Source organism: Scyliorhinus torazame, chromosome 1, assembly GCF_047496885.1.
Source record: "Scyliorhinus torazame isolate Kashiwa2021f chromosome 1, sScyTor2.1, whole genome shotgun sequence".
NCBI lineage: Eukaryota > Metazoa > Chordata > Chondrichthyes > Carcharhiniformes > Scyliorhinidae > Scyliorhinus > Scyliorhinus torazame.
Genome location: NC_092707.1, coordinates 315,977,218 through 315,989,964, shown reverse-complemented (window position 1 = coordinate 315,989,964; position 12,747 = coordinate 315,977,218). Strand labels below are relative to the sequence as shown.

The 12,747-nt window shown below is 40.0% G+C and overlaps 1 protein-coding gene across 5 annotated transcripts in view; it reads left to right on the top strand.

The window, feature by feature from the left end:
* Nucleotides 1-12,747, top strand: part of sptbn1 (spectrin, beta, non-erythrocytic 1) — a 369,807-nt gene that overhangs the window by 262,468 nt on the left and 94,592 nt on the right. For all 5 annotated transcript variants that reach the window (XM_072507860.1, XM_072507861.1, XM_072507863.1 and 2 more), the window contains 9 exons: nt 743-901; nt 1,886-2,188; nt 3,616-3,769; nt 4,842-5,712; nt 6,888-7,025; nt 8,473-9,229; nt 9,806-10,008; nt 11,799-11,889; nt 11,999-12,145. In XM_072507860.1, coding sequence (XP_072363961.1) covers nt 743-901; nt 1,886-2,188; nt 3,616-3,769; nt 4,842-5,712; nt 6,888-7,025; nt 8,473-9,229; nt 9,806-10,008; nt 11,799-11,889; nt 11,999-12,145 — 2,823 coding nt within the window. The remainder of the gene's footprint in view (nt 1-742; nt 902-1,885; nt 2,189-3,615; nt 3,770-4,841; nt 5,713-6,887; nt 7,026-8,472; nt 9,230-9,805; nt 10,009-11,798; nt 11,890-11,998; nt 12,146-12,747) is intronic.

Genomic DNA, 12,747 nt, shown 5'->3' with positions numbered 1-12,747 from the left:
AGTATGCTTGCCAATTCAGAGTGTTTAAGTATTTATGCTGTAACTGGAAAAGACATACAGGCAGGTTTTCTGGTAAGTATTTATGAGAAGGGGTTAAATATATTCTTTTCATGGGATGTGAGCATTGCTGGCAAAGCCAGCGTTTTTTTTAACCTATCCCTAATTGCTCTTGAGCTAAGTGGCTTGTCCACACCATTTCAGAGGACAGTTAAGTCAAACAGATTGCGATGGGTCTGGAGTCACATGTAGGCTAAACCAGGTAAGGACGACGGATTTCCTTCCCCAAAAAACATTAGTGAGCCAGGTGGTTTTTTATCACATCGACAATAGTTTCATGGTCACTATTACTAAAATGAGCTTTTCAATTCCAGATTATTAATCTGAAATTTTGGCCTATATGCGTCACCCCTAAGAAACCCAAGATCCCTGTTAAACGGAATCCCAGCAATATTTGTAAATCTCATGGAATTCCAGTGTTGGTGACAATTTAAATATGTTTTTTCTGTCCTTTTGGCATCAGTTTCGCCAGCTTCTTGTAGCTATCGTTTGTTCTTCAGAGTCTGCCTCCGCATGACTGTTACAGATTGGCAAAAGCTTCAATCATTTTTTTCACCTTCAATCTTTCTTCTAATATTGGTTAATCATAATTTTAATGGGGGGAAAATAGATCTAATTAATAGACAGTTCAGTGAATAATTCATTCATTAAAATGTTGCCAAATTACTGAATACTAATTTCACAGGCCTGGGAACGACTGGAAAAAGCTGAACATGAGCGAGAACTGGCATTAAGAACTGAACTGATCAGGCAAGAAAAGCTGGAACAACTTGCACGTCGATTTGATCGTAAAGCCGCTATGAGGGAAACCTGGCTAAGTGAAAATCAGCGGCTTGTTTCTCAGGTAAAGTTTCACCCAATTTTTCAATGCATAGCAAAAAATATTATAGTTTTAAATCGATTAGTTTTCTATCATGGTATCATGTACTTTTATAATGCTGAGAATTCAAGACTACAGTAATGCACACAGTATAATTTCTGTAAGTATAAAGAGCGCACTGATTTTCTTATGTTGAAATAAAAATGAACAGTCATATTTGAGTAGTAATATGAAAATAGACAGATTTTAGACTTGAACATTAATAATGTTCCATTAGGAACAAATACATAGTCAGTGCTGCTATAACAACCATAAAGGTGCCCACTGCAGGTGTTTCAAGCAGCTCCAGGGGTTTTTCTGTCACCTGAATTTAGTGCAGGACAAAATATTAGAACTCTCAATATTTACCCTCAAACCAGCATCAGCAATATGGTGGTACACTAAAATGAGAGGTTGCTGAGGTTGTGGATTTATTGTTTGGTGCCCCTTTTCCAGAACTTCCACACTTAGATAGAAGTATACATGAGTCATCATGATGAGTTCCTCATCACCAACGAGCTGCCTCACCGTGTTTAAAAACTTTCTGGTTAAATCTGTCCAGGCCTTCGTGATGAGTGAGACTTTCCTATTACTGAATTACATAGTGTCATTGGCAGAGGCCCTAGGTGAATGTAACTGCTTATTATCTTGACTACGGATTGGAGGGTTGTGGCAAGAAAATTCACAATTTTGAGAGAGGAGGAAGATTCAGGAAATCTTGTGTTCAACCACATATCTTTCTAGAGCGGCGACTTGAAGATTGAGTTTGAGTTCTATAATGCATTGTTCATACAACTGTTTTTGTTTTTGTCCTTTTAGTCTCCTTTAGCAGTAGAATTCTGAAAATAAATGTTTACTTCATTCATGGTGCCTATATTTAACCATAGCTCCCTACCTCCAGAATAGCAGTCTTTCTGGATATTTTAAAAATGCTACCATCTAATATGACTTCTAACCCTTGTGCTACAGGACAATTTTGGTTTTGATCTCCCAGCTGTGGAAGCTGCTACTAAGAAGCATGAAGCTATTGAGACAGATATTGCTGCATATGAAGAGCGGGTGCAGGCAGTAGTGGCTGTGGCCAAGGAACTTGAAGCTGAGAACTACCATGACATCAAGCGCATCACTGCAAGGAAAGAAAATGTCTACAGGCTGTGGGAATACTTACTGGAATTACTGCGAGCTCGTCGCCATCGTTTAGAAATGAATCTCAACTTACAAAAGATTTTTCAGGAAATGCTGTATATTATGGACTGGATGGATGAAATGAAGGTAGAGTAATCAACGTTTCCATTGTGTAGATATACTGTGGAATTTCTTTTAGTTGTGTAAGATGTGTTAAAATGCCCAAATGCCAAGATAGGTTTTTTGGCACTTATACCCGAAACATAGGAAACAGGAATAGGAGTAGGCCATTCGGCCCTTCAAGCCTGCTCTGCCATTCGTTATGATGATGGCTGATCACCCCACTCAAAAGCCTGTTCCCACCTTTCTCCACCCACCCCTGCCGCGCACACACCATATCCTTTGATTCCTTCAGCCCCAAGAGCTATACCTTTTTAAAAAAAAAAAAAAAAAATTTAGACTACCCAATTCATTTTTTCCAATTAAGGGGCAATTTAGCGTGGCCAATCCACCTAGTCTGCACATCTTTGGGTTGTGGAGGCGAAACCCACGCAAACACGGTGAGAATGTGCAAACTCCACATGGACAGTGACCCAGAGCCGGGATCGAACCTGGGACTTCGGCGTTGTGAGGCAACAGGGCTAACCTACTACGCCACCGTGCTGCCCACCCCAAGAGCTATACCTAACTGCTTCTTGACCATTTGCAATGTTTTGGTCTCAACTACTTTCTGAGGTAGTGAATTCCACTGGCTTGCCACTCTCTGGGTGAAGATATTTCTCCTCGTCTCAGCCCTAAATGGTTTGCCCGTATCCTTAGACAGTGACCCCTGGTTCTGGACACCCCCATCATTGGGAACATCCTTCCTGCATCTACCTGATCTAGTCCTGTTAGAATTTTATAGGTTTTGTGAGATCCCCCCTCATTCTTCTGAGCTCCAGCGAATACAATCCTAACTGACTCAATCTCTCTTCATACGTCCGTCCTGCCATCCTAGGAATCAGTCTGGTAAACCTTTGCTGCAAGATCATCCTTCCTCAGATAAGGAGACCAAAACTACAGGCAATAGTCCAGGTGTGGTCTCACCAAGGCCCTGTATAATTGCAGCGAGACATTCCTGCTCCTGTACTCGAATCCTCTCGCTATGAAGGCCAGCATACCATTTGCCCCCTTTACCATCTACTGCACCTGCATGCTTACCTTCAAGAACTGGTGTACGAGGGCACCCGAACCTCGTTGCACATTTCTCTTTTTCAATTTACAGCCATTCAGATAATTTGCTTTCCTGTTTTTGCTACCAAAGTAGGTAATCTCACATTTTCCATATTACACTGCACCTGCCATGTATTTGCCTACTCATTCTGCTTGTCCAAATCACACAGAAGCAGCTTTGCATCCTCCTCGCAGCTCACCTGCCCACCCAGCTGTGTGTCATCTGCAAATTTGGAGATATTAATTCATAGAATAGGTGGTTTCCAATTTATTTATAGCCAACTTCTCCATGTGTTAGAAACTTATGATGCAGTCAGCATATTTGTCCTAATGCTTAATGAAAGTTGTTGAAACTATTGCAGGTTCTACTGCTGTCACAAGACTATGGGAAACATTTACTTGGTGTTGAGGATCTCCTGCAGAAACATGCACTGGTTGAAGCTGACATTGCTATTCAGTCTGACAGAGTGAAAGTTGTCAATGCATCTGCTCAGAAATTTGCTTCTGAAGGAGAAGGTATGTTTTAAGCTTTATTTTTTTTCTCACGTTGCATTTTAGCTAGTATTTTAGGTGCTCCCATTATGGCTAAGTAGACAAGTACACTGCACATTGAAACTGAATGTCAGTGCAGACCAGGAAATTGCCAACAGCACGGTAGCAGAGTGGTTAGCACGATTGCTTCACAGCTCCAGGGTCTCAGGTTCGATTCCCGGCTTGGGTCACTGTCTGTGCGGAGTCTGCACGTGAGTGCGTGAGTTTCCTCCGGGTGCTCCGGTTTCCTCCCACAGTCCAAAGATGTGCAGGTTAGGTGGATTGGCCATGCTAAATTGCCCTTTGTGTCCAAAATTGCCCTTTGTGTTGAGTGGAGTTATTGGGTTATGGGGATCGGGTGGAGATGTGGACTAGGGTAGGGTGCTCTTTCCAAGAGCTGGTGCAGACTCGGTGGGCCGTATGGCCTCCTTCTGCACTGTAATGTGTATGATAAACAGGTGACCTAATCTCAGCTTGGATAGGAGTTTGTGAATGCCTTTGTTTCCCTGAGGAAGGCTGGGGAGATGAAATATTATGTAGAATTTCAGTTCTTGATTGCGATTCAGCTATCCCTGTTGGGGAAGGCATGTGGTGTGCCATTGACATACATGACAGAGGCGGGGTTAATGCCTGATTTGTTTCAACTACCTGCAACCAAGTTGACGAGGGAAAGTGTAAAATGCCAGAAAAATACAATTTGTTAGATTCGAGAGATTAACAGCACAATTCACATGAGCACAAATAAAAAGTTGGAGGGAAAGAGAAGCATCCCAGGCTACGTTCATGTAATATCTTGTCGCCAGTTTAGAATGAAATTGGTGTAAACCTGCGAGCAGGTCAGTTGTCGTCTTCAATCTGCTCTAGTGTTTAGCTATTGGAAGAAAACAGCAGAATGTCACTGGGAAAAATATTTAACATATCAGCCATTAGGAATGGTGGAAGTCCCTTCTGTCATATGGAGTCTGCATTATTGCTGTATTACTGAACGGAACTATAATACATTTTGTTTTTAAGCTTGTAAGCATGTTGAAAGAAGCATTCTCTTTTTTCTCTATAGGTTATAAACCATGTGACCCACAGGTGATTCGTGATCGTGTGACTCACTTGGACTTCTGTTACCAAGAGCTCTGTCAGCTGGCAGCTGAACGAAGAGCTCGTCTGGAAGAGTCACGGCGCCTCTGGAAGTTCTTCTGGGAGATGGCAGAGGAAGAAGGCTGGATCCGGGAGAAAGAGCAGATACTTTCATCAGCTGACTATGGCAAGGACCTGACTAGCGTGATTCGTCTCCTCAGTAAACACAAGGCATTTGAGGATGAAATGAGTGGACGGCGTGGACCTCTTCAACAAACCATAAAAGAAGGTGAAGCGATGGTAGCTGAGGAGCACTTTGGATCAGAGAAGATTAAGGAAAGAATTAAAGACATTCAGGAGCAGTGGGCCCATCTTGAGCAGCTGTCTGCAGTTCAGAAAAAGCGATTAGAGGAAGCTGCTAATGTTCACCAGTTTAAGGCTGATGGTGATGATATTGATGTGTGGATGTTAGACATTCTGCGGATTGTCTCCAGTAATGATGTTGGTCATGATGAATACTCCACTCAAGCCTTAGTGAAGAAACACAAAGATGTTGGTGAGGAGATTACTAGCTACAGACAAATCATTGATGCACTACATGAACAGGGACGAAGTTTGCCTGATGAGTATTATAAATCACCTGAAATAGAAGGGAGATTGACTGATATTGAAGAACGTTACAAGGAGTTAACAGAACTGGCACGGCTTCGTAAACAAGCCCTCCAGGATGCACTGTCACAGTACAAGATGTTCAGTGAAGCAGATGCTTGTGAATTATGGATTGATGAAAAGGAGCAGTGGCTGAACAGCATGGAGATCCCAGAAAAACTTGAAGATCTCGAGGTTATCCAACATAGGTAAGGAATAAAATGTTTGGATGATGAAATATTTTTTTTAATGCATTGATTCAGCCATTATACAAGATGCAATTGTAAAAGGTGGAATGGAGGCCAAACATTCTAGGTCAGCAACCTTAACAACAAGATCCATTTTAAAAATTTGGTCAAAACGCAATGGCAGGAATAAATATTTAAATAGCACTGATTTCAACGCTTGTGTCATACAAGTGTATTGGACAGCTAGTTCTGCATTGATAGGTTTGTCAAGAATTTTTTGTGTCAAAAATTCCTCCTAAATTAGAGAAAGACTCTTAAGGCTCAGAAATATGTTATGTTGGAAACACAAAATAGAAACAGAAAATGCTGGGAAACATTCAGTGGCAGCATCTGTGGAGCAATAAATAATTAGCATTTCGGATGATTGACCTTGCGTCTGAATAAGTCACCCTTACTGGCTCAGTAGTTAAAAGCACTGTAGTTATTTTGTGTTACTGAATTATCAAGTATCTCAAGTTCCCTTGCCTGACCACTGCTGGATTATTGGTGAACACAATTTGTCCACGCATCCCTGGGCTTGAGAATTGAAATATCAGCCAGAATTTCTGCTCCTAATGAATACTCAGATGTGCGCTGAAATATGCCTCACGATACATTCAGTGTTAGTATAAGACTGAGCTAGATATTGATACCTCCACAATGAAATGAAATGAAATGAAAATCGCTTATTGTCACAAGTAGGCTTCAAATGAAGTTATTGTGAAAAGCCCCTCGCCGCCACATTCCGGCACCTGTTCGGGGAGGCTGGTACGGAAATTGAACCGTGCTGCTGGCCTGCCTTGGTCGCTTTAAAAGCCAGCTCTTTAGCCCTGTGCTAAACCAACCCCTAAACAAGTGCCCACTGGTGCTTATTGTCCAAACTCACATGCATATCCACTGTGGCAAAATAGCTGTAAGTATCAACATCTTATTGTAGCATGAATTGCTTTCTTCACTGATGAAGAGAAGAGGGATAGAAAGTTGGAAACCGAAAACATTAGAAAATACAAAACTAACCAAATATTAGGTTTTCTAAATGTTCCCAGAGTCATTTCCATTGTACTGTTCAATATTTCTGTTTTTAATGAATTAGGGAATCAATCCAAGAATCCAGCTCTTCAATTTATCCAAGTGTAATTTTTGTATTTCTGCTCCAGGTTTGAAAGTCTGGAGCCAGAAATGAACAATCAGGCTTCTCGTATCGCAGTGGTGAACCAAATAGCTCGTCAGTTGATCCACAGTGGGCATCCTAGTGAAAAGGAGATCAAAGCACAACAAGATAAGCTAAATACAAGGTAAGTCTGTCACAGAAAGATAAATATCATGGCTGATAAGAAAATAGAATTTGATTGAGAGGTTTTGCAGAAAAGGCTGTTTTTTCACTGAGCATCAAATCTATGTATCATGTCTAATTTTTGTGCATAATGCAATGTTTTATGAATCTTGATGACCAACGTCTGTAGTAGTACCCCTGCCTACTTCATCATAGATTATCATAGAATTTACAGTGCAGAAGGAGGCCATTTGGCCCGTCGAGTCTGCACCGGCTCTTGGAAAGAGCACCCTACCCAAGGTCAACACCTCCACCCTACGCCATAACCCAGTAACCCCACCCAACACTAAGGGCAATTTTGGACACAAAGGGCAATTTATCATGGCCAATCCACCTAACCTGCACATCTTTGGACCGTGGGAGGAAACCGGAGCACCCGGAGGAAACCCACGCACACACGGGGAGGACGTGCAGACTCCGCACAGACAGTGATCCAAGCCGGAATCGAACCTGGGACCCTGGAGCTGTGAAGCAATTGTGCTATCCACTATTGAGCACATTGAAAAAAGACCTACCTTTGTTGACTACCATTCAGCTGTGAGGTTGTCACCAAATTGTGTTGTCCATTGATGCTGACTTCCTGACTACATTTTGCACTACTTCTAGAGGACTCATCACATTTAATTTATTTGCTACCAGCTAATTTCAAGTGACTGCTAGTTACATTTGCTGGATTGCTCACTGGATCATACATTGATGCATCAAACAAATAGAACAATCTTTTTCTCCACTTCATCACTTTTTTACAGAAATAAGTGAACTTAATTTTAATTATGCCATTATGGGAGTGCATTTAGATTCTCATCTCAGGTTTGTTTCAGTTGTAAAGTTTAATTAACACCAAACTGCACCAATATTTTACATTTCCTGCAGTTGTCAGTCAGAGTTAGAGAGCATTTCTGTACCAAGATATCATTCTATGTAGCTGTCAAACAATGCCAGTGTAGATTTATTGAATTTTGTCCTGGTTTGTGTGATGACATGAATCCATCTGAAGTCAGCTATTTGGACTAGAGAATAATTTCATCAAACAAAGCTTTGTGTTTGTTCACTTGCCACTAGATTTGTGTTGGCTGATTATCTAGCACAATGTAAGCAGCTATGTGACCTGTTGCATGTATTTGTTTTCTACATACATGAATCAGACTGAAAACTGTTACGTTAACTGTACATTTTATTCCTCATTCAAAAGATGTTTTCAATTCATTGCAGAATACATCATTTATAGAGAGGTTAAGGCACACAGACATAATGCCTCTTGATTTTAACTGCCCGCTTGGCAGAAATCTGGGTGGTGAGGGGAGGCAGTTAAAATAATGCTTATGTCTTGCCCCTCAGATTAACTTGTGGGTTAGGAATGGCATAATACTATGTTTACCTGTGATTCCATTTTATTATTTTGATTCCAGATGGAGTCAATTCCGTCAACTAGTGGACCAAAAGAAAGATGCACTCAATTCTGCACTCAGTATTCAGAACTACCACCTTGAATGCAATGAAACAAAATCCTGGATTAGGGAAAAGACCAAAGTCATTGAATCCACGCAAGACCTGGGCAATGATCTTGCTGGTGTCATGGCCCTCCAAAGGAAATTAACTGGAATGGAACGTGATTTGACAGCTATTGAAGCTAAATTAGATGACCTGCAGAAAGAAGCTGAAAGACTTGCTGCTGAACATCCTGACCAGGCACATGCTATTATGAACCGTCTTGCAGAAATAAATGATGTCTGGGAAGAAATGAAATGTACTTTAAAAAACCGAGAAGAATCACTTGGTGAAGCAAACAAGCTTCAGCAATTCCTGCGCGATTTGGATGACTTCCAATCCTGGCTATCAAAAACCCAAACTGCTATTGCTTCTGAAGATATGCCCAACACCTTGGCAGAAGGAGAGAAGCTACTTACCCAGCACGAAAACATCAAAAATGAAATTAATAATTATGAAGAAGACTACCAGAAAATGCGTGACATGGGTGAGATGGTAACGCAGGGACAAACAGATGCACAATATATGTTCCTACGTCAGCGTCTGCAGGCTTTGGATACTGGATGGAATGAGCTGCACAAAATGTGGGAGAACCGACAGAATCACCTATCCCAATCTCATTCATACCAACTTTTCTTAAGAGATACAAAGCAAGCAGAAGGGTTCCTTAACAACCAGGTAAGCTAAACACATGGCTTGTATTTAATTCTGACTTTCAGTTCCACCTTATAATCTGGAGCCTTTTATTACCTTAACATTTGTAAGTTTTTTCCTCATTTTTTGTTATTTTACTTAAATCTGATGGAAGCTAAAATTCTATTGGCCCACCGTTTGAAACCTGCTGTTTTTTTGTCCAAATCAACATAAAATGCTCAACTGAGCAGATACAGTGAGATGAGTGAGCCTTTTTATTTTTCATAGAATATGAACGTTGCTGGCAAGGCCACCATCTGTTGCCCATCCCTAATTGCTCTTGAGAGTGGTAAGCTGTCTCTAGGACTGTTGCAGTCCAGCTGAAGAGGGTCTACCGTGCTATTAGGGATGGAACAAAATTTAAGAAGCAAAATGGAGTAATATAAAGCAAAAACATAAGAATTCAGGAAGTATTGGACTGTAATCCAAACCGTCTCTCAAAAATTCTTGTACTGAGCATGAATTAAGTTGAAGGTTTTATGTGCAATCAGTATTTTTATTCCCTGATTACAAATGGCTGTACAAAGCCGATTGGTAATTCATTGATTTGTTGAAATAAAGGAGTATGTGCTGGCACACACTGAAATGCCCACCACACTAGAGGCTGCTGAAGCTGCCATTAAGAAGCAGGAAGACTTCATGACGACCATGGATGCAAATGAAGATAAGATCAATGGAGTGGTAGAGACGGGCAGGAGACTAGTCAGCGATGGCAATATTTATTCTGACAAGATCCAGGAAAAAGTCGACTCAATTGATGAAAGGTAAAACAAAACTTTGAGGTTCTGTCCTTTTTGTAAACCATTAAGTTTAATATCCTATATTTGTGACAATATCCTATATTCTCTGCAAATAGTTATGTTCTACTTTAGTAGAAGTGACTTGTTACATTATGCTTCATTAACTAATGTTGAAGTCTTGGGTTTTTGGCGAACTCACTGTAAGGAATTTTGATTTGAGTGCCCTTCTCCAATACCAAATTGTGGCCTTTATTTAGCAAGGCAACTAGATTCTTTTACTGAAACAATGGAAATATAATTGTATGCATCATTATGAAATGGGTATTCAAATAATACACTATTATACTTTCTATCATCACATGCTGTCCAGTAATTATTTTACTTGCCTTCTGAAAAAATACCTGTTTCTCATAAATTGTTTTCACATTCAAATTATCTGTTCGCATTTTCACTTTGCACTGTGTGGCTACCTTAAGACCAGTTTAATGGTGACTTGAAAACTAATCAGCAATTATAAAATACTGTCAAGTGTTTAAATCACTCTTCCCTGCTGCACCCACCACTTACACTCCCCCAGAAATAAACTGCAGTACCAGCAGAGAGAGTGGTGAATAGTTTTAAATATTCTGAGGATAAAATATTTGTGGCACTTTAAATTCAAAAAGAGAAAAACATACGTTTCTCAGGATCTTTTACCCGGTATGTTCCTGTTTCAAGACAGTTTCTTCTATCCAGGATCTTTACCAAGTAATTATTCTGATGCCCCATGCTTGGCTAATTACTCTAGCATGGGAGGCTTTTTGAGTGTTGGCTTAAAAGGCTGTTCAAAGTTATTCCTGGTCAGTCCAGAGTTTTCCCAAATCGAACTATCCCTAAATACAAAGATCACTGGTCAAGTATCACTTTTAAGGGATATTTTCTGGAAGAAATTCTTAATGCCGTCTTCACTAACACTTTCCTCCAAAATGTCTGAGCAAAGAGATCAGTGGTCTCTGATACTAACTTGCATTCCACTCAATTCTACAAAGCTGACTTAAATTTGATTTCTTGACACCCAAGGAGATTTCACACTGCATTGTCCAGATTATAATTGATAACCAGGTTATTAGCAGCATGAACAAAGTACAGGCTGACAGTAATGAAGGACATTGTCCAAATAACCTACTATCCCAATGGTGTGAAACAGTAGGTGGTATAAAACCCAAAATATTGGTAACATTCACCAATATTCGTTGGTGTCTCAAGGCTTGTGATTTTAATGACACATTAATTATATTGTTAAGGATATAAAAGTGGAGGGCATTGATTACTTCAAGTACATATCAAGAAAGACTTCTGGGACACTTGGTATTGTTTAGGGAGAAGGTAGAGTATTTAAAAATATTTCTGGGAGGCTGGGAATTGTTTAGAGAGAAGACAGACATTTGTAATCTTGAGCTCTGCAAGTAAATTTAATATTAAGTAAAAGATTGACATCTGGTTTCCTACTTTCACCATCCAGTTGTCAAGCTATTTGAGATTGCATTTAACCTAATCTGAAGCATTGTACTGCAATGTAGTTTTCAAGATATCGTTAACTATATTTTCAGTACAAAGTGGATAAATTAATTCCCTTGTCTTTGGCACACTCAAGAATTGAAACAGTTACATCAGAGTGTAATATAGGGTATGAAAAGAAGTAAGCTACATATTGAAAAGCTAGCGCAATGTGACCCTAAAGACTGAGGCTCTGTTTTTAGAAAAAACTTTTTTTGTCATTTAGAAGTTATTCTAAACAACTTCTTAAAAATTTTACTATTAAATTTAACCTATAGACATAAGAAGAACCGTGAGGCTGCCAGTGAACTTCTTATGCGCCTTAAGGACAATAGAGACCTACAGAAGTTTCTCCAAGACTGCCAGGAAGTAAACTTGCTATACAACTTATCTTGAACAAAGTACTTGTGTCATACTTGCATTGTAGATTATAAATGTAATATTTCTTGAACACTCATTTTATGCTTTTGTTTTACAGTTATCCCTTTGGATCAGTGAGAAAATGCTCACTGCTCAGGACATGTCCTATGATGAAGCCAGAAATTTGCACAGCAAATGGCAGAAGCATCAGGCGTTTATGGCAGAGCTTGCATCAAATAAAGAATGGCTGGATAAAATTGATAAGGTATGATAGTGTTATAACCCTGCATGAAGCGGGCCATGAAGGGGGCTGGCGTGATTATTCCCTAGTGCTGATTGGGTTGTGAGTTAACCAGCATTAGTATAACAGGTCAGCTGCTATAGAAGCTGACCGAAAGGAGTGAGGATCTTGAGATGTATAACTGGGACCTGTGTAAATACTGCTGTTTTGCTGAATTAACGTCTTTCTCATGAACACTTCGGACTCCCCTTAGCTGCTTACTTCTGAGTATTCAGAATTCTGTTTCTGTAATAAATATATTGCAGCTTGAGGTGATTCTTTTAAGTTTACAATTTGAGAACTAACCCTTGAACTTCTATTATCACTTTTGTGATGGCCCAAAATAATTGATCCTGGTTTGCCTGACGCATAAAATATTAAAACTTATAGGATTCAAATATTGGTACTTGCTTTTCTGAAAGCAGAGTGGTACCTTGTAAAAATTACCAATTCATACCGTAAAAAACTTGCCTCGTACATCTACTCTAAACCTTGCCCCTCTCACCTTAAACCTATGCCCCCTAGTAATTGACCCCTCTACCCTGGGGAAAAGCCTCTGACTATCCACTCTGTCTATGCCCCTCATA